This window comes from Trachemys scripta, chromosome 2, assembly GCF_013100865.1.
Source record: "Trachemys scripta elegans isolate TJP31775 chromosome 2, CAS_Tse_1.0, whole genome shotgun sequence".
Lineage (NCBI taxonomy): Eukaryota > Metazoa > Chordata > Testudines > Emydidae > Trachemys > Trachemys scripta.
Genome location: NC_048299.1, coordinates 9,087,337 through 9,110,115, shown reverse-complemented (window position 1 = coordinate 9,110,115; position 22,779 = coordinate 9,087,337). Strand labels below are relative to the sequence as shown.

General features: G+C 45.2%; 1 protein-coding gene across 1 annotated transcript in view; it reads right to left on the bottom strand.

The window, feature by feature from the left end:
- SMARCD3 (SWI/SNF related, matrix associated, actin dependent regulator of chromatin, subfamily d, member 3) overlaps positions 1–20,560 on the bottom strand; it is a 147,440-nt gene extending 126,880 nt beyond the window's left edge. Inside the window, exon 1 of the mRNA XM_034763849.1 lies at positions 20,376–20,560. Within this exon, the coding sequence (XP_034619740.1) occupies positions 20,376–20,453 (78 nt within the window). The 5' untranslated portion in view covers positions 20,454–20,560. The remainder of the gene's footprint in view (positions 1–20,375) is intronic.
- Positions 20,561–22,779: the final 2,219 nt, after the last annotated feature.

Sequence of the window (22,779 nt, the reverse complement as noted above, 5' to 3'; positions counted from 1 at the left end):
CTGATGGCTAGTGAGTGCAGATAATAGGGCTGGTATGGGAGACTGACTGGGGGAGCTGCAACTGGGTAAAGGAGAGGGAGGGGGCAGTAAACCTTTGTATAGAGCTGAGAACTTCTTCACCTGTCCCAGCTTGTACCATTGGCTGAGCTGCAAACACTGTTATGACAACACTTTGGAAACTATGTCTCTCTCCTCCACCACATTCCCAACTCCCCAAACCCAGCAGTCAGCAAAAGGAAATGGCTTAAAAATACAACACAATAAATCTTGTATTTAGAATCTCCTGTTGCCTGTCAATCCACAAACTGTGGCTGCCTTCCAGCAAGGAGAAGCCGAACTGTGAGCCCTTCTGTTGCCTGTCAATCATCCCAGCTCTGCTGCTCCACGTCCATCCCCTTGGAAACTGCCTGGCCAGGAGAGACAAGATTGTGGGCCCAGCTATCTGCATCTGGAAAGGACAAATTATGGCCAGAACAGCAAAGTTGGGTGGGCCAAGCTAGTTACTGGCCTATATCCTACTTCTCTGAACTTCCTGTTGGCTCCCCTTGTTCTTGTTGGGCATTAAAACAGTGGGGGTACCAAACAAATAGTGCCCGGGACAGAGGAAAAGCAGCTCCACCAAGAAAAATGGTTAGTTCCGTCCTGGCTGACATTTTCCATTTAAATTCTTATGCCCCTCCCCCCACCTTGTCCATCCCCTGCTTTGCCTAATTACTTTCCTTCTCCCACCCCCACCTCTGCACCTTCTTCTATGCTGGCCTTAGATGTGGAACAAACTCCTAATCCCAGTACATGAGGCCCCACCCTTCTCCCCATTGCAATACCTTCAAAAGCCCCACAAACCAACTAGATAAAATGCCTTTTCAACCCAATATTATCAGAGAGGAGAGGACAACAAGGAGGCAACACCTAATCTAACATCCTCCTCAGGGTGCCCTAGTGCATCTGGTCTTCTCTGTGCTCCTGGGGTGAAGGCCTGTCCGTACTGTGTCTTGTGCAGAGCTGAGCACATTGTCAGTGCCGTAGGCCCCTCCAGACAGATGGCAGCAGCAGCGTGCTCCGCACTGCCATGGGGTGCTGCCTCTCTCCTTCATCCTTTCCAATCTCACCTTTCTTCTGTTTTACAGCTTGTCCTGTCCTTTGTTTCTCACTCTCCTCCCTTCCAATTCAATCCTCTCACCTTCTCAGTCTCTCTCCTCCTCCTCCCCTTTTCTCAAGCAGTTTCCTCCTGTCACATAGTACAGATGAAGGACGGCACAAGACTGCGCGTCTCCTGGTTTTAATAGGATTGTGCTTCTCTTTGCATTCTTACTGCAGACACAAGAGTCCTGTTACAAGAACTTCAACAACAGAGTACCTAAAAGGCTGAAATGACAAAATGAGACTCAGGCTGAATCTGTGCAGCTGCAGAAAACTAATCTGAAATGTGGACAGGCAATGGGAGAAAGAAATGAGGAGAGCAGCAATGCCTGAAATAGTCCAGCAAGTGAGATGGCAGTTCACAATGCAATATGGCTGTAAAAAGCTAGTTAAGTTTTGGGCTGCATATGAAGAGCCCAAGGTTGAGTACTGTATTCCAAGTGGAGTCCTCCTGGAGCCCAATAGATAGGTACCATGCCTCCCTGCCCCAGGGGACTCCACCTGGAATGCAGCCCTCAACCCTGGGCTCTTCAATAATGTAAAGAGCTTGACAAATGAGAAGTTTTAAAAAGAACAAAAATGACCAAGTGTCTAGGGCAGGGGTAGGCAACCTATGGCACGCGTGCCGAAGGCGGCACGTGAGCTGATTTTCAGTGGCACTCACACTACCCGGGTCCTGGCCACCGGTCCGGGAGGCTCTGCATTTTAATTTAATTTTAAATGAAGTTTATTAAACATTTTAAAAACCTTATTTACTTTACATACAACAATAGTTTAGTTATATATTATAGACTTATAGAAAGAGATCTTCTAAAAACGTTAAAAGGTATTACTGGCACGTGAAACCTTAAATTAGAGTGAATAAATGAAGACTTGGCACCCCACTTCTGAAAGGTTGCCGACCCCTGGTCTAGAGAGTGTAAAAGAGCACAATACAGCTTGACTAGGCAACAGCATCCAAGGTGCTGGCAGGACACGATGGCAGCTACTAGCAGCTGACAGGTGTGAACAACCACTAGGGTGATATGTAGTGGTATCACTCGGAGTAATAGGATGAAATTAAGGGTACATCTTCACTACCCGCCAGATAGTAATCGATCTATCGGGGATAGATACGCGATAAATCAATCCCCGAACGCACTCCCCATCAACTCCAGAACTCCACCAGAGCGAGAGGCAGAAGCGGAGTCGATGGGGGAGCCGTGGCCGTCGATCCCGCGCTGCGAGGACAGGAGATAAGTCGATCTAAGATGCGTCGACTTCAGCTACGCTATTCTCGTAGCTGAAGTTGCGTATCTTAGATCGATCCCCCTCCAGTATAGACCAGCCCTTAGACTGTATATTAGGGAACGCTGCCTTTTGGTAAGATATATCTGTAGTGCAATAGTCTCCCAAAGAAGTGGTGAAAGCCCAATTGACAGCAACATTTAAAATTGAACTGGAACAAGTATAGGAAAAATGGTTGTAAATAATCCTTTACAGCCTCTCCTCTCCTTCCAGGATGACTATAAATGTGACCTAATAGACATTGCTTTCTCTAATGTCTATGAGAGAGTTACCAAGTAGAAAATTCAGTGTTTCAATTCCTACTCCTTAGAATATCTCACTTCACTCATTTCCAGCAAGCATTCTAGTACTCCAGTTCCCTGCACTATCCCGTGCCCTATAATCAGGGACCAAGTATTCCAGGATTCCACAGCTGTGGCATTTGCTGCAGACTCCACCCATCGCTGCATATTGGGCAGCACAAGCTAAAATCTTTCATGCACAAACACTGTTTCTAGGATTGTAAGCCGATATCTAGACCATAAGCTTTTTGAGGCAGTGATCATCTTTTTGTGATCTGAGGGTGTACAGTGCCTAACGCAATGGGACCCCAAATCTTTAATGGGGGCTTCTAGGGGATACAACCATTCAAATACATAAATAATAGCTCTTATAGTTACAAAGAAAATCAGTACAACAAAATGGCGATCAATTAACATACTGCCAGTCTGCCAACTAAGGAAGACATCAGACATAAAAGCTCCATGCACCTCACTGTGGCTTAATTACAAAAAATAATGATGTCAGTTTAAACTGCAATGTTGTTGAACTACTGCTTTGCTGAGGATTACAACAGAACTATCCACATAGCCCATGTCCCCATAATTGGAGGGCCCAACGCCAACTCTACTTCTCAATTTCTTTCATAGATTCATACAATTTACGGCCAGAAAGGACCAACAAATCATCTAGTCTGACCTCCTGTATGTCACAGGCCATTAAATTTCACCCAGTTACTGCTTTATTAACACCAGTAACTTGGGTTTGACTAAATCATATCTTCAGAGAGACTTTCAGTTTGTACTTTAAGCCATCAAAAGATGGAGATCTACCACCTTCTTTGGTAGTGTGTTCCAATGGTTAATCACCCTCACTGTGAAAAATGTGTATTGTATTTCTAATTTGAATTTGTCTGGCTTCAGCTTCCAGCCTTGGGTCCTGTTGTGCCTTTTTCTGATATATTACAGAGCCTTTTAGTGCTCAGACTTCTCACCCCATAAAGGTACTTATATTCTGTAATCAAGTCACCTCTCAATCTTCTTTTTGATAAACTAAACAGATTGAGTGCCTTAAGTCTCTCACTGAAAGGCATTTTCTCCAGCCCACAAATAATTTGTGTCTCTCTTTTCTGCACCCCCTCTAATTTTTCAACACCCTTTTTTCATAAATTCATAGATTCCAAGGCCAGACAGGGTAGTCAATTATTTTTGTCAAGGTCCAAATTTCTTGGTCAAAGTATAGTCAAGGTCCAGATTTCAGAGAAAATAGTAAAAAATAATAACGATAACAATAAATAAAGATTTCAGGATCCAATCAAAAGCGTCTGGTGGTCCAGACTTGGCACACAGTCCAACTATTGACTACCCCAATCTAGTCTGACCTCCTGAATAACACAGGCCAAAGAACTTACCCAAAATAATTCCAGTTTGAACTACAGCATATCTTTCAAAGAAACACAGTCTTTATCAGCACTGATTTTATATTTACTTCCAGATCATTGACAAAAATGTTGAATAGCATCAGAACCAGTAATGATCCTTGCAGAACCCCACTAGAAACACCCCCATTTGAAGACTATTCCTTATTCATGATTACTTTTTGAGAGCTATCTGTTAGCCAGGTCTTTCTAGTTAATGTGTGTTTTATTAATTTTGTATCATGCAAATTTTTTAATCAGAATGGCTTGAGGTACTAAGTTAAACATCTTACAGAAGTCAACTATATGTCATCTCCACACTTAACTTTATCAGACAAATTTATAATCTCAACACCAAATGAAACTGGGTTTTTTTTACAAGACTTGTTTTCCATAAAATCAAGTTGATTAGCATTAATTTTGTTCCCATCCTTCAGTTCTTTACTGATTGAATAGTGTATCTGCTTTTCCATTATTTTCGCCATGATCCTTCTTGCCCTTTTTAAATATTGGCAGAACACCGGTTTCAGAGGGGTAGCCGGGTTAGTCTGTATCAGCAAAAACAACGAGGAGTCCTTGTGGCACTTTAAAGACTAACAAATGTATTTAGGCATAAGCTTTCGTGGGCTAAAACCCACTTCATCAGATGCATGCATCAGAACACCAGCACTTTTTCAGGCTTCTGGAATTTCCCCAGTATTCCAAGATTTATTAAGAACTAATATCAGCAGGCCAGAAGTCTCCTCAGCCAGCTCTTTTATGACTCTAGTGCAAGTTTGATTATTTAACAATGTTTATCCCTAGCAGATGTTGTTTAACATCCTCATCAGTTACTGATGGATTGGAAAGTACTTCGTCGTCCTTATATGACAGAAGTACATCATTCTGTTTCTTTCCAAATGCAGAATATTTTTGAACACTTCTGCCTTTTCTGCATCATCATTTACAAATTTGCCCTCTCCATCTACTAATGGGTATATACAGTTGCTTGGATTTCTTTTGTTCCTAATACATTTTAAAAACTCCTTCTTATTGTCCTTAACTCTGCCAGCAAGGGATATTTTCCTGATGCCCTGTGCAGCGGCACAGGAGGCAGCACACAGGGCTGCTAACAGGGGAGTTTGAGTGGGAGTTTGCAGGGGGAGGTAGAAGGGGAGGCAGGAGGGAGCAGTGTGTCCTGTGTTCCGTGTCCCCAGGTGCAGTGGGCAGAGACTGCAGCAGCCATGAGCCAAGCAGCAGGGGACACAATGCAGATGATTGCATGTGGAAGCTGCAGTATGTATATGGTGCTAGCGCGGGAGCCTGAACAGAGGTATGTTTGTATGAAGTGCCGCCTAATAGGGTTGCTGGAGGAAAAGATTCGCGGGTTGGAGATGCAGGTAGATACCCTGGTAGAGTTTAGAAGGGGATTTGAGCAGTTGATGGAGGAAAGGCAAGGAGGGGCTGAAGAGGAATGCTCAGGGGTTCAGGTGGAAGCAGGGACTGTGGTGTGTGAGGGGGGATTATCAGAGGGAGAACAAGGGCAGTGGAGGCATGTGACCGTGAGAAGCAGGCCATGGAAAAGGAGGGCCTGTGAAGGGGAAATAGAACTCAGGAACGGGTTTGGGTGTTTGGATAATGAGGGGGGGGGGCAGCAGGTGGTAACTGAAGGTGGGAGGGTGAGGAAGAAGAGAAGAGCAGCTAGTCCCATAGAGAGGGGGGAGGAGTTGATGGAGACAGCACCAAATCTGGGCCCCGGGAGGATACAGGATGGCACAAGGAGGAGTATAAGGGAAAATAGGGACGGACACAGGTTGCGACTAGAGGGAACAGGGGATAGATTAGTAGATCACACTGTCACCGGGCAAAGGCAGGTTTACGTGATTGGGGACTCCATACCGAGGAGGTTAGACAGGCCTGTGACCAGGGAGGACCCAGAGAACAGAAGGGTGTGCTGTCTACCGGGTGCTAAGATACGGGATGTGGATCTGTGGTTGAAAAGGATCCTAAAAGGAGCAGGTAAGAACCCCTTGATAATCCTTCACGTAGGAACGAATGACACAGCTAGGTTCTCGTTAGAGAGAATCAAGGGAGATTATGCCAGGCTGGGGAAGACGCTCAAGGAAATCGAGGCTCAGATCATCTTCAGTGGGATTCTGCCTGTTCCTAGAGAAGGGCAGCAAAGGGCTGACAGGATTGTGAGGATAAATAGTTGGCTAAGGGAGTGGTGCTATAAGGAGGGCTTTGGAATGTATGGCCACTGGGAGGCTTTCGGAGACAGACAGCTGTTCTCACGGGATGGACTTCACCTGAGTAGGGAAGGAAATAGACTTCTGGGAGGGAGGCTGGCTCATCTCATCAGACGAGCTTTAAACTAGGAATTTGGGGGAGATGGTTGGGAGATGTCCAGTTAATCTCCACGCCAGATTCCAACATTGAAAAGGAGGGTGATGAGATAAGAACAGATATAGCCAGAGGGATGGGATTGGACATAAAAAGGAGAGAGGGGATGAACAATAAGGGGTCCGAAACAAATTGCATAACTAATAGGAGACAGGCTAAACGGCATACATTAAGATGTTTATACACCAATGCAAGAAGCCTAGGTAACAAAATGGAGGAATTGGAGCTCCTGGTCCGAGAAATGAAACCGGATATCGTAGGAATAACAGAAACCTGGTGGAACGGTAGTCATGACTGGAGTACAGGTATGGAAGGGTATGTGCTGTTTAGGAACGACCGTAACAAAGGTAAAGGTGTGGGGGGGGTGGCATTGTATGTCAATAATGAGGTAAACTGTAAAGAAATAATAACTGATGGAATGGATAAGACAGAGTCTGTCTGGGCAATACTCACACTGGGTAAAAGAACTACTAGAGCCTCCCCTGGGATAGTGCTTGGGATGTGCTATAGACCGCCAGGATCTACCCTGGATATGGACAGAGAACTATTTAATGTGTTTAGGGAAGTAAATACTAATAGGAACTGTGTAATCATGGGAGACTTTAACTTCCCGGATATAGATTGGGGAACAAATGCTAGTAACAATAACAGGGCTCAGATGTTCCTAGATGTGCTTGCTGATGAATTCCTTCCTCAAGTAGTGGCTGAATCGACGAGGGGGGAGGCCATTTTAGATTTGGTTTTGGTCAGTAGTGAGGACCTCGTTGAGGAAATGGTTGTAGGGGACAACCTTGGCTCGAGTGATCATGAGCTAATTCGGTTAAAACTAAATGGAAGGATTAACAGAATTAAATCAGAGACTAGGGTTTACAACTTTAAAAAGGCTAATTTTAATAAATTAAGAGGACTGGTTAGGGAAGTGGATTGGGCTAACATATTTATGGATCTAAAGGCAGATGATGCCTGGGAATAGTGGCAACGTGACTGAGGGGAATAAAGGAGGGGGGATTACCATATCCGAGGTAGAAGCCAAACCTGAACACCTTAACGGGACTAAGTTGGGCGGACCGGATGATCTTCATCCGAGAATATTGAAGGAACTGGCGCGAGAAATAGCAGGCCCCTTAGCAATAATTTTTAATGAATCTTTGAACTCGGGGGTGGTACCGTTGGACTGGAAAATAGCTAATGTGGTTCCTATTTTCAAGAAAGGGAAAAAAAGTGACCTGAGTAACTACAGGCCTGTCAGTTTAACATCTGTAGTATGTAAGGTCCTGGAGAAAATTTTGAAGGAGAAAGTAGTTAAGGACCTTGAGGTCAATGGCAATTGCGACAAATTACAACATGGTTTTACCAAAGGCAGATCGTGCCAAACCAATCTGATCTCCTTCTTTGAGAAAGTAACAGACTTATTAGATAAGGGAAATGCGGTGGACCTAATATACCTCGATTTCAGTAAAGCGTTTGATACGGTACCGCACGAGGAATTATTGGTTAAATTGGAAAAGATGGGGATCGATATGAAAATCCAGAGGTGGATAAGGAACTGGTTAATGGGGAGACTGCAGCGGGTCATACTGAAAGGTGAACTGTCAGGTTGGAGGGAGGTCACCAGTGGAGTTCCTCAAGGTTCGGTTTTGGGTCCCATTTTATTTAATCTATTTATTACTGACCTCGGAACCAAATGTAGAAGTGGGCTGATAAAGTTTGCGGATGACACAAAGTTGGGAGGTGTTGCCAATTCGGAGGAAGATCGGGATATTCTGCAGGGAGACTTGAATGACCTTGTAAATTGGAGTAACAGAAATAGGATGAAATTTAATAGTGAAAAGTGTAAGGTGATGCATTTAGGGATGACTAACAAGAATTTTAGTTACAAGCTGGGGACACATCGGTTGGAAGGAGAAAGGAGGAGGAGAAAGACCTCGGAGTCCTGGTAGACCGCAGGATGAGTATGAGTCTGCAATGTGACGTAGCAGTGAAAAAAGCCAATGCGGTCTTGGGATGCATTAGGCGAGGTATATCTAGTAGGGATAAGGAGGTGCTGCTTCCGTTGTACAAGGCACGGGTGAGACCACATTTGGAGTACTGTGTGCAGTTCTGGTCTCCCATGTTTAAAAAGGATGAACTCAAACTGGAACGGGTACAGAGAAGGGCCACTAGGATGATCAGAGGAATAGAAAACCTGTCATATGAAAGGAGACTCGAGGAGCTCGGTTTGTTTAGCCTAACCAAAAGAAGGCTGAGGGGGGATATGATTGCTCTCTTTAAATATATCAGAGGGATAAATACCAGGGAGGGAGAAGAATTATTTCAGCTTAGTACTAATCTGAACACAAGAACGAACGGATATAAACTGGCCATGGGGAAGTTTAGGCTTGAAATTAGACGAAGGTTTCTAACCATCAGATGGGTGAAATATTGGAACAGCCTTCCGAGGGAAACAGTGGGGGTGGAAGACCTGTCTGGTTTTAAGATTAAGCTAGATAAGTTTATGGAGGGAATGGTTTAATGGGATAACGTGATTTTAGTCAAATCAACAGCGTGCCATCGCTGGTAAATCGTATCAATGGCCAATGAGGGTCTGGCTGGAGAATCTTGCCTACATGCTCGGGGTTCTACTGATCGCCATATTTGGGGTCGGGAAGGAATTTTCCTCCAGGGTAGATTGGCAGAGGCCCTGGAGGTTTTTCGCCTTCCTCCGAGCATGGGGCAGGGGTCGCTAGCTGGAGGATTCTCTGCAACTTGAAGTCTTTAAATCACAGAATTTGGGGACTTCAACAGCAGAGTCAAGGGAAAGGGGTTGGGTCAGCTTTTGTGGCCTGCATCATGTGGGGGGTCAGACTAGATGATCATAATGGGCCCTTCTGACCTTAAAGTCTATGAGTCTATAAATCTTCATCAATTTTCTATACTTGATAACTTCTGGCGATTGTTATCTATTTCCCTCTTGTTTCCATTTGTAATCTACATTTTTTAAATTTCTAATTACTGCCTTCAATTCCCCATTGAACCAGAATGGGGATTTTTAGACAAAGATGTTCTCTTTCTTTCTTGTGGACTCATGGGGTTTTGGCCATCTACTAATCTCTTCTTAAAGAACTCCCAATTTTCATTCACATTTTTCTGCCTAAATTTTTTCTCCCAATCATAGAAGATTAGAGTTGGAAGAGACCTCAGGAGGTCATCTAGTCCAACCCCCTGATCAAAGTAGGACCAACCCCAACTAAATCAACCCAGTCAGAGCTCTGTCAAGCCGGGCCTTAAAAACCTCTAAGGATGGAGATTCAACCACCTCCCTAGGGAACCCATTCCAGTGTTTCACCATCCTTCTAGTGAAATAGTTTTTCCTAATATCCAACCTAGACCTCCCCCACTGCAACTTGAGACCATTGCTCTTTGTTCTGACATCTACCACCACTGAGAACAGCTTAGCTCCATCCTCTTTGGAACCCTGCTTCAGGGAGTTGAAGGCTGCTATCAAGTCCCCCTTCACTCTTCTCTTCCGCAGACTAAATAAGCCCAGTTCCCTCAGCTTCTCCTCATAAGTCATGTGCCCCAGCCCCCTAATCATTTTCGTTGCCCTCCGCTGGACTCTCTCCAATTTGTCCACATCCTTTCTGTAGTGGGGGCCCCAAAACTGGACACAGTACTCCAGATGTGGCCTCACCAGTGCCGAATAGAGGGGAATAATCACTTCCCTCGATCTGCTGGCAATGCTCCTATTAATGCAGACCAATATGCCGTTAGCCTTCTTGGCAACAAGGGCACACTGTTGACTCATATCCGGCTTCTCGTCCACTGTAATCCTCAGATCCCTTTCTGCAGAACTACTGCTTAGCCAATTGATCCCCTGCCTGTAGCAGTGCATGGGATTCTTCTGTCCTAAGTTAACCTTAACCTTGTTGAACCTCATCAGCAGATGAGGTCCTTTTGGCCCAATCCTCGAATTTGTCTAGGTCACTCTGGACCCTCTCCCTACCTTCCAGCATATCTACCCTTCCCCCTCAGCTTAGTGTCATCCGCGAACTTGCTGAGGGTGCAATCCATACCATCATCCAGATCATTAATGGAGATGTTGAACAAAACTGGCCTCAGGACCAACCCCTGGGACACTCCGCTTGATACCAGCTGCCAACTAGACATCGAGCCGTTGATCACTACCCGTTGAGTCCAATGATCTAGCCAGTTTTCTATCCACCTTATAGTCCATTCGTTCAATCCATACTTTTTTAACTTGCTGGCAAGAATACTGTAGGAGACCGTATCAAAAGCTTTGCTAAAATCAAGGTATATCATGTCCACTGCTTTCCCCGTATCCACAGAGCCAGTTATCTCATCATAGAAGGCAATCGGGTTGGTCAGGTGTGACTTGCCCTTGGTGAATCCATGTTGACTGTTCCTGACCACCTTCCTCTCCTCAAATCAGTTTTGCTCAAAAATTTTCTCAATTTGTCTAGCGCATACTCTGAGTTTCTGTTTGTCTAATAACCCAGCACATGAATTGCCATAAAGAGCAAAGCAGGACCTGATTTTTCAGGGAAGGTGCAAGAAGCCCTGCATTAGAGATATGAAATAATTTATCCAAAGGGGAAGTATCTTCGTAGCCTCTGTGAGTCTCAGGTTGGCCTATGTTCCGAAGCAAAATGTATATCCCTTTAAAAAAAAAAATACCCATTTGATGTAATTTTATATTCTCATTAACTGTGTAAATGTCTAATCCTTTTTAGCCTATTATGCTCTTGGGCTCAATGACATACTGTGGCAGTGAGTTCCACGGGCTAGTTACATGCTGGGAAAAATCATTTACTTTTATCGGTTTTAAACTTGTTATCTTTCAGTTTTGTTGAATGTACCCTTGTACTAATATTATGAGAAAAGGTAAGAAGCTTGCCTGATTTACTTCTCTATACCATTTATTATCGTTCAGAGGACTGGACTAGATGACCTACTGAGGGCCCTTTCAGTCATACACTTCTATGATTTTATATCACTGTCTTGTCCTCTCTATTTCATTTCCTGCATAAATTAAATAGTCCTCATCTTTTCATTCTCTGTTCACAGAGAAGTTTCTTCAGACTTCTAATTGTTACCACCAATCTCTGAGCCTCCTCTCTTTCTGCTCTAACTTTTTTTGTAGCTAGGATGACCAAAACCAAACACCATATTCCAGGTGAGAGCATGTAATTGATTCAGATTGGAATATTTTCTATATTATTCTCCATACCATGTCTTACACATGCTAATATTTTGCTATCTTTCTTGGCTGCTGCTGCATATTAGACAGACCACTGTGATGTCCAGGCCTTTTTCCTGAATGGTTCCCTCAGTTAATTTAGAACCCAACAATGTATGAAGAGTTATGTGGCAAAATCCGCAGATTAAAAATCAGGGCTCAACTCCTTTCCCAGATAAATATATTAAACGCCACCACTCCTTGTATGGATTCTTCTGGCACCACGCTCCATTGTTAGCCTTTAGCCAAAAGGAACACTGACCACTTATTCCCCTTATCACTTATTTATTTGTATTGTGGTAGTGCCTAGAAACTCCAGTCCATTATGCTAGCTACTGTACAAATGAATGAATGAAAGAAACAAAAAGTCCTTGCCCAGAGCACTCAAAGTCTAATTTTATGACCAGGTTGATAAGCAGACAAATGTGGTGTGGAGGTTGGGTCAAGGGGACAAGGTAACAGATGGGTATGTTTCATAAATTAGCAGTCTCAGTATCTAGCCAATACTAGACACTAGGAATGATTAGTATGCATCATGGCAAAAATTAATTTTAAAGAGGGATTTAGAAGAGGAGAAGGTGATGGACTTACGAATTTTAACATGCACAACAGACTGTGTGGGGAAAAGCGCAAAGATACTTATGGGAAAAGCATGTAATCTGAGCTGGTATCAATAACATTGCAGGAAGAAATTTGATTTGGTAGGGAGGGGCGGATAAATGAGGGATGGGCTTACACAAGAAGACATCATTTGCATTGATGCTGACAAAAAACTTGACAACAGTTAGGCTGCTGGTGTGTTGTGGCCACTGCCTATCACCAATATTATTTCATTGTTTCCTTGTACTCCCCCGTCCATCTGCATCCATCCTTTGTCCTAGGCTGACATTATAAACTCCTTGGGGCAGGGACCATCCTGTTGTACTGAGTTGTGCAGCACCTAGCACAGTAGGGGGCCTGGCCCACGACTAGGACTCCTCGGCACTACAGTTATGCAAATAACAAATAGTCAGAAGACAGTTGTGTTTGAAAAGGCGGAGAAGGGGGACCAGTGAAGGGACACAAAAGGAAGGGTGAATAGGTCAGAAGCACAGGACAGGAAGATAAACCTCTCAGCAGCATTCTGAATTAACATAATGAGGCCTGGGTTGGCAGTGTCAAGGCCAGAAAGGAAGAGATTACAGGAATCAAAGTGCAATGTGACAGTTGCTTTGACAAAAGCTTTGGCAGGATGTACCAGCAAAAAAAAGCTGGATCTTTGAGAAGCTGTACAAGAAGAAGTGGCTAGATTTAGACACTGCCTGTATACACGGGTTGAAGGAGAGGGTGGGGTCAAAGATGACATGCAGACCAGAGAGCTGAGTGAGAGGGAGGACTGTGGTGGTGTCCAGAGATAGAAACAGGGAGAATGGGGAAAGATTATTATTAGCTCAATTTTGGCCAAACTGAGCTTAAATAATGGCTGGACACCTTACAAGGAGATGTCAGAAAGATAGCCTGAGAGGCAGGATTGGATAGAGGGAGACAGTTTATCAACAGACATGTAGATCAGCACCAAAGATGGTAATTAAAGCCATGCTTATGCATAAAAGCACCTAGAAATAGTGTGCAGACAGAAGAAAGGACAGGAACAAGGATAAAACCTTGGGAAATGCACACAGAGAAGGGAAGAGGAGGACTCACCAAATAAGACATTGAAAAAGATATGAGGGAGAGAGAACCATAAGAGGATAGGAGACAGGAAGTTTGAGAGGGACCCAATTTAAAGAAGCAGGGTGTGATCATCCACGTCAACAACCACCAAGAAGTTAAGGAAAATGAAGATGGAGTACAGGCCTTGAGATTTGGCTGAGAAGAGGTAATTAGTGAAAGTAATTTGGGTGCAGCGAACAGGGTAGAAGCCAAAGTGTGTGAAAGATGGAAACAAATCTTTCTCATTAATGATCTGGAGGATGACGTGGACTGCACTGTCAGCAAGTTTGCAGATGACACTAAACTGGGTGGAGTGGTAGATACGCTGGAGGGCAGGGATAGGATACAGAGGGACCTAGACAAATTAGAGGATTGGGCCAAAAGAAACCTGATGAGGTTCAACAAGGACAAGTGCAGAGTCCTGCACTTAGGACAGAAGAATCCCATTCACTGTTACAGACTAGGGACCGAATGGCTAGGAAGCAGTTCTGCAGAAAAGGACCTAGGGGTTACAGTGGACGAGAAGCTGGATATGAGTTAACAGTGTGCCCTTGTTGCCAAGAAGGCTAACGGCATTTTGGGCTGTATAAGTAGGGGCATTGCTAGCAGATCAAGGGACGTGATCATTCCCCTCTATTCGACATTGGTGAGGCCTCATCTGGAGTACTGTGTCCAATTTTGGGCCCCACACTAGAAGGAGGATGTGAAAAAATTGGAAGGAGTCCAGCAGAGGGCAACAAAAATGATTAGGGGGCTGGAGCACATGACATATGAGGAGAGGCTGAGGGAACTGGGATTGTTTAGTCTACAGAAGAGAAGAATGAGGGGTGATTTGATAGCTGCTTTCAACTACCTGAAAGGGGGTTCCAAAGAGGATGGATCTAGACTGTTCTCAGTGATACCTGATGACAGAACAAGGAGTAATGGTCTCAAGTTGCAGTGGGGGAGGTTTAGGTTGGATATTAGGAAAAACTTTTTCACTAGGAGGGTGGCGAAGCACTGGAATGGGTTACCTAGGGAGGTGGTAGAATCTCCTTCCTTAGAGGTTTTTACGGTCAGGCTTGACAAAGCCCTGGCTGGGATGATTTCATTGGGGATTGGTCCTGCTTTGAGCAGGGGGTTGGACTAGATGACCTCCTGAGGTCCCTTCCAACCCTGATATTCTAGGATTCATTTGAGAGGATCTGGCAATGGAGCGTATTTTCAGAGAAGATCAGGTGAATCGAGAGTCTGACAGTCTTCAGGAAACACTGCAAAGCTTTCCTCTTAAAAAAAGTCTTTCTACCATAGCAAGAATGGTGCCAAGTATCAGAGAGGTAGCCGTGTTAGTCTGTATCCACAAAAACAACTAGAATGTTTTCTACCCCTCTGATACTTGGCACCATGCAAGGCACTGAATTTAGCCATATGAAATGGAAATCCATCAACTTCATGAAAAAACTCGCATAGATACAGACAGATGATATCTTCCTCTCCAAGTGCAAATAGCTGGACATCATACCAGATGGACTGAAGGTAGAAAAATCCATTGCAATCGATATACTACACTGACTATGGTGAGAGCTTGTGCCACACACTCTCAAAGAAACTGAGGAACCACCTGATCAGCATCTTGTACAGCAAACAGGAGAAGATCAAGAATGAGCTCTCAGAACTGGAGACTCTCATACAAAACCAACCTTCCACACAAACTACCACGTGGCTGGACTTTACAAAAACGAGACAAGCCATATATAACGCACACTTTACTGCTCTACAGAGGAAAAGGGACAGTAAACTCTCTAAACTCCTACATGTCACAGGGAGCTACAACAGTGTTACCCTTTACTCACCCAACAATACTGTTAATCTATCCAACCACACACGTAGCCTGACAGAAGAGTCTGTCCTATCTTGGGGACTCTCTTTCTGCCCCACTACCCCCACCCACATGATACAGTTCTGCGGTCATCTAGAAGCTTATTTTCGCCATCTAAGACTCAAGGAATATTTTCAACACACCACTGAACAGCACACTAACCCACAGGAACCCGCCTACCAACACTAAGAAGAACTCTGCATGGATTCCTCCTGATGGTCGAAATGACAGACTGGACTTCTACACAGAGTGCTTCCGCAGACGTGCACAGGCTGAAATTGTGAACATACAGCATCACTTGCCCCATACCCTCAGCCGTACAGAATGCAATGCCATCCACAGCCTCAGAAACAACTCTGACATAATTAAAGGGGCTGACAAAGGAGGTGCTGCAGTCATCATGAACAGGATGGATTATGAACAGGAGGCTGTCAGGCAACTATCCAACACCACATTCTACAGGCCACTATCCTCTGATCCCACTGAAGAGTACCAAAAGAAACTACACCATCTGCTCAAGAAACTCCCTGCTACAGCACGGGAACAAATCTACACAGACACACCCCCAGAGCCCCGACCAGGGGTATTCTATCTGCTACCCAAGATCCATAAACCCTGAAACCCTGGACGCCCCATCATCTCAGGCATTGGCACTCTTACAGCAGTTTTATCTGGCTATTTGGACTCTCTCCTCAGACCCTATGCTACCAGCACTCCCAGCTATCTTCGAGACACCACCGACTTCCTGAGGAAACTACAATGCATTGGTGATCTTCCTGAAAACACCATCCTGGCCACCCTGGATGTAGAAGCTGTTTACATCAATATTCCACATAAGGATGGACTACAAGCTGTCAGGAACAGTATCCCTAATGAGGCCATGACACACCTGGTGGCTGAGCTTTGTGACTCTGTCCTCACCCACAACCATTTCAGATTTGGGGACAACTTATACTTTCAAGTCAGTGGCACTGCTATGGGTACCCACATGGCCCCACAGTATGCCAACAATTTTATGGCTGACTTAGAACAACACTTCCTCAGCTCTCGTCCCCTAGCGCCCCTCCTCTACTTGCGCTACATTGATGACATCTTCATCATCTGGACCCATGGGAAGGAGGCCCTTGAAGAACTCCACCTGGATTTCAACAATTTCCCACCCCACCATCAACTTCAGCCTGGACCAGTCCCCACAAGAGATCCACTTCCTGGACACTACAGTGCAAATAAGTGATGGTCACATAAACACCACCCTATACTGGAAATCTACTGACCACTATACTTACCTACATGCCTCCAGCTTCCATCCAGGACACATCACACGATCCATTGTCTACAACTGCATTTGCTCCAATCACTCAGACAGAAACAAACACCTACAAGATCTTTATCAAGCATTCTTAAAACAACAATACCCACCTGGGGAAGTGAGGAAACAGTTTGACACAGCAAGATGGGTACAGAAGTCACCTACTACAGGACAGGCCCAACAAGGAAAATAACAGAACACCACCGGCCATCACGTACAGCCCCCAGCTAAAATCTCTCCAGTGCATCATCAACCATATACAACCTATCCCAGAAAACGATCCCTCACTCTCACTGACCTTGGGAGGCAGGCCAACCCTCGCTTACAGACAGCCCCCCAACCTGAAGCAAATACTCACCAGCAACTAAACACCACACTACAGAATCATTAACCCAGGAACCAATCCCTGTAACAACCACATCAGCCACACCATCAGGGGCTCATTCACCTGCACATTTACTAATGTGATATATGCCATCATGTGCCAGCAATGCCCCTCTGCCATGTACATTGGCCAAACCGGACAATCTCTATGTAAAAGAATAAATGGACACAAATCGGACATCAGGAATGGTAACATACATAAGCCAGTAAGTGAACACTTCAATCTCCCTGGTCATTCTATTACAGATTTAAAAGTCACTATCATTGAACAAAAAAACTTCAGAAATGGACTTCAAAGAGAAACAGCAGAACTATAATTCATTTGCAAATTTAACACCATTAATCTGGGCTTGAATAGGGACTGGGAGTGGCTGGCTCATTACAGAAGCAGCTTTTCCTCTCCTGGAATTGACACCTCCTCATCTATTATGGGGAGTGGACTACATCCACCCTGATTGAATTGGCTCTGTCAACACTGGCTCTCCACTTGCGAAGTATAATGCCTGCATCTGTAACTTTCACTCTATGCATCTGAAGAAGTGAGGTTTTTACCCACGAAAGCTTATGCCCAAATAAATCTGTTAGTCTTTAATGTGCCACAGGACTCCTCATAGCAAGAATGACATTCAGAGTCTCGATACCCCCACATACCTCAAACATCCCCCCCACTAACAAATCAACCAACCAAAATAAACGAAAACACTACCCCAGCAAGAGCTTTTATCCCAAACAGAGAGGAGAGCCACAGACTTCAATAAATCTATTTGGGATTTTCTTATTGCCGTTGATTTTACATGAATGGGACTCAGATACTATGGTGATGATCGATCGCTCAGATAGACAGAGATCAAGGCAACAATTGCAAATGGCACGTTCAATTATGTGGGCGGAGGAAGGGAGATGGGACAGTAGTTGAGGAGGCAGGTAGGGTCAAGGGTTACTTTTTATGATAGGGAAGACTAAGCTGTGCTTATGTTGTAAAGGGAAGAAGCCCGGGGAAAGCGAGAGATTCAAGAGAAGGGCAAGGGAGGAGATGAGAGTGGAGGTGAGGGAGATAAGCAAGCAGGAAGCAAGGGGGTCACTGGGGCAGGTGTACAGGTTAGAGGAGAACAGGCAAGAAGCCTCAACTTCATTGATGGAGAGGGGATAAAGGGGTGAATGGGGCAGAGGAGGTCCTGTCAGATCTTGAAACCAGGGAAAAGCTGCACTAAAGCAAGTCACAGTGCAAAAAAGTGTCTACACCAGGGGCTTGCACAACTATAGCTACACAGTTTTATGGCTGAAATCCCAGTGCAGAGAAGGAAATAATTTCCTTATACCCTTCTTTGACAAACTACATCAAAGGCTCTTTGAAAGTCCTAATAAACAATGGAAACCAGTTCCCTTATAACCATCATTTTGTCAACACCCTCAAAAATTTCAAACATTGAAGAGACCTGATTCTCCTTTACAGAATTTTCCAATTTTTCTCTATCACACCATGTCCATGTTGGTGTTTTGCAATAACCATTTCAGCCAAACAGGTATCCCTAATCCTCTGACTGAGAGAAGCTGGGGCTGTACAACAGTCGATGGATCACTGGACAATTGCCCTGTTCTGTTCATTCCCTCTGGTGCTTCTGGCACCAGCCACTGTCAGAGACAGGATACGGGGCTAGATGGACCATTGGTCTGACCCAGTGTGGCCGTTCTTATGTTCTTTATCTTCCTAGCACCATAGAAAAGTTAATTAGTCTGGAATTACCAAAAAAACCTTGGAAACTGTTTAAAAAAAAAAAAAAAAAAGATACCCCACGTGTCCGTCCACCCACCTGCCTTCCATCGGACCATCCTTGCATGCTTATCCACACCCATCCACCGCCAGGCCACTCTGCAAGCCTGCCACACGCTACCAAGTCACACCCATCTGCCCATCCACACACCCATCTGCTGCCAGGCCACTCCTGAGTGACAGACTGTGAGCTCACCAAGCTGCCCTCACATGCCAATGCACCTGCCACCAGGCCACCCCATATGCCTGCTTACCCACCCCCAGGCTGCCCCCAGCCATCTGCTTCCAGGCCACCCCCAGATGATTCCCTGCCTGTTGCCAGGCTGCCCCCGCATGTCCACCCACCCATCTACCACCAGGCCACACCTGCATAACTGCCAACTGCCATACCGCCCCCACATGCCTGCACATCTGAAACCCAGATGCCCCTGCCCACATGCCCGCTCACTACCCCCCACCACCAGGCCACACCTGCACATCCACCCACACATGCACTGCCAGGCCACTCCACAGGCCAACCCTATATATCAGGTGTATTCTCACAATATATTCCTTAACTAGTTCTGTAGGACACAAGTACAACGGTCATCATCTCTCAGTTCTCACACAAACAGCATACCACTTCAATGTCCCTAGCCTGGCAGATCTCACTGCATCTAATGTTTGTAAATTACAAGTTACACTCTAAGCAGCCGGGATTGGCATGTCCTGAATTATGAAGACACTTAGGGAAATCTGAAAAATGAGCACTTAAGATTCCTGTGATCTTGATATAGAAGCTCTCAGCTGATGTCTTGGAAATGTCATAGCAGGAAGCTCTCAAAAGAGAAAGTACACATGATCATTGAAATTCATTCAGCATTTGTACTCCTAGGACTTTCCAGTACTCTGGTGTTTGCTAAATTTAAAGACTCCTTAAGAAATCCCAATGTCATAAGCTGTGATTGTTCTCAATCACTGGCAGGAGCATCTAAAGAACATGTTCTCCAGTGACAGTGGGACAGGGGCTTGCAATTCCCCATAAATGGGGAGCTTGAGTGTCAGGAGGTCTCCAAACACTGTAGTAATCTTATAAAGATTTAATGATTCCTTAAAGCATAGCACCCAGACCACCTAAGATTCCCTAACCAATGAGTGCCTACGGACTGCTAAAGATCTGCAGAGCTAATCTCTTAGAACCCCTCAAAGCCACCTGTTAGGTAGCCAGAAGATATAGGACACCTAAGTATAAGACGAGTACCAGAGGCAGCACCATTCAAGGCTTCACTGGGCTTTCATCTGAATTAAAAAACAAACAACACACAAAAGTTTGACAACAGAACCGAGTGTCCAATGAGCCCATTAGGGTCAGATCCAGTTCAGAGCCAGCACTGTGATCAGGTTCAAAAGCAAACCATTCACCATTCATGGAGAGTCAAGAGCAGAAATTGCAGCACACATTCCCCCAAACACAACCCTGCATTACCAATGACTCAGTGCATGTTCTGGGGGCTTCATAGATCCCTGTGTTCTAGCTATACGGCATTTTGCCGAAGCCCCCAGAAGATATTGTAGGGGCTGCTTTCAGCCCAGCACAGAGCTTCCAGTATCCACTCACTCCTCTATTCAGACCAAGCCAGCTCACTAACTTTCCCGACTCACCACCCCATGGACCAGAAACTCAAAAAGTTTGCTTTTCGTAGCTTTGCGAGCCCCTCCTGTAACTTCATCTGTAGCCATCAGGGTCTGCTCAGCCTCTCTCACTCTCTCTCTTCCTCTTTCTTTCCCTTTTCTGTCTTTTTCTCCAACTCTCCCCTCTGAGTCCTGCTGGGCTCTCACACTTCTAATAGAGCTGAGTGGGGAGGGGGCCCCTTCAGGGCTTTCCTGACGGCCCACTCACGCTAATCCTCAGCTGCTGCATTCCTCAACTGATAAGCCAGAAATAGTTTGTGCTGCCGGGTTCTCTGTGTTTACTCTGCAGGGACAGAAAATCCAGCTTTTTAAACCTCTCTGTCCAAACAACAGAGATAAGCAGGAGGCAAATTGAAAACACGTCTGAGCTTTTTAGTAGCAGTACGGCAACCTCTCCTCCTCAGCATGAGGGGATGGCAAATTCTGAGCAATGGGATGAGGGGGGGCAGGGCTTCAGCAATGACATGAAACTCACTGCCTCACAGAGAGATTTTTCCAGTTGGAAAATGCACCAGGCAAACAGTGAGAAACAATGGCTTTCCCCTGCTCCCACTACTCCTCCTGCACTGTATTTCCAGGCCTTTTCCCCAGAGACCTGGCAGGCAGCACACACAAACATTCACTGGCAGCATTTCCAGCAAATGAGACTGAGAACTAAGCCCTTTGGACAAGAAAGAGAAATAGCAGGAGAGAGAGAGCTGGGAAAAGAGAGTGATATTGTGTGTGTGTGTGAGTGTGAGAACAGAAAAAGGACACAGAGAAGGGGAGTCTGTGAAAAAAGGAGTCAGTGTAGCATAGAGCTAGTGACTGGGGCATGCTGCTTGATTTGCTACTCCCCTTCTACAATACCCCCATAACCTTGCCAGGGTGACCTGCCCTTATTCTTACATACTAGAGTGACAGACACCTCAAAGGTGATTGATAGGCACAAACAATAACACAGTGGGTGCCATTAGGCATAAATATCAAGCCAAGTGTAACAAAAAGCCTAATGTATACAAGAAAGCATGTCTTCCCCAGGAAATAAAAGCTGCATACTATGGGGAACATGGAGTATACCTGCCACACCCAGTTAAGTGAAAGAAGAGATGGGTAAAGTAAAGAGACACTGACTATGGATTTTAAATATGTATGCAGTGTTGTTGTAGCCATGTCAGTCCCAGGGCATTAGAGTGACAAGGTGGGTGAGGTAATATAGATTTTACAGCCCATTTCATACTGCAGATGCCCTAATACTTCACCAGCAAATGAGTTGGACACTGGCAATCAGGGCCGGCTCCAGGCACCAGCTTACCAAGCAGGTGCTTGGGGCGGCCACTTCGGAGAGGGGCACCACGTCCAGCTGTTCCGCGGCAATTCGGCGGACGGTTCCTCACTCCTGCTTGGAGCGAAGGACCTCCTGCTGAATTGCCGCCGCAGATCGCGATTGCAATCGAGGCTTTTTTGTTTTGTTTTGGGTTTTTTTTTTTTGGTTTGTTTGTTTGTTTGGCTGCTTGGGGCGGCCAAAACCCTGGAGCCAGCCCTGCTGGCAATTCAGTGACTGTAGACAAATATAGCAGCCATTCCCTACTCAGCAGGGCTGGCTCTTCCATAATGGTAGAATGGACAGTGGTGGCCTGGGGCAGCAATCTGCTTACTGACAGCTTTGTGTGTGTCTGCAGCTTGTGAGGGGTTGACATTTCACTGTTTGCCTACCACAGCAATACAGGAGATGTTACCAGGTTACAAGAGGGGTTTATCCTAGCCTTCTGCTGGAGATTCTTGTTTAGGGGCTAAGAATTGTCTGGTCAGACTACGAGCAGGGAAATAACCTGATCTCAGATATGTCACTGCCTAGACCATTGTACTGAGAAACAAACCCATAGAAGAAATACTGAATAAACTGGAACTTAGCAGCAAGTCACAGGCATTTCTGGGTTAATGTATCAATCCCCAAAATCCTTCAGCCCCTCACATATAGGGGAAACAGGATTTCTTAACTCTTCAGCATGGCCCTAACCCAAGCACTAGTATCCAGGAATCCCTGCAGGAATACCAGAAATGCTAGGAAGATGAGAGCTTCTGTCAACTAGCTCTCTCAGAAGGAACCTGCCCAGCAGACCAACATATCTCATCCAGCAGACCACCATCTGTGGCTTGGACAAAACACACCTGTAATCTGGTTCCAGACAACTGTGTGTCTCCTCCATTTTTGGTAAGGCAGCATCTGGCTTGTATCTCTTCACTCTCCTCTCCCTTTCAGGTCCCAAAAGCATACTGAAATGCATGGGCCATCCTTTCTAGCCCTTTGTCCTGCTTTTAGCATAGCAAACACTGCCAAGTCCTCATCAGAAAACACATCCATCTCTGGTGCTGCCATCTTTGGGGAAAACAC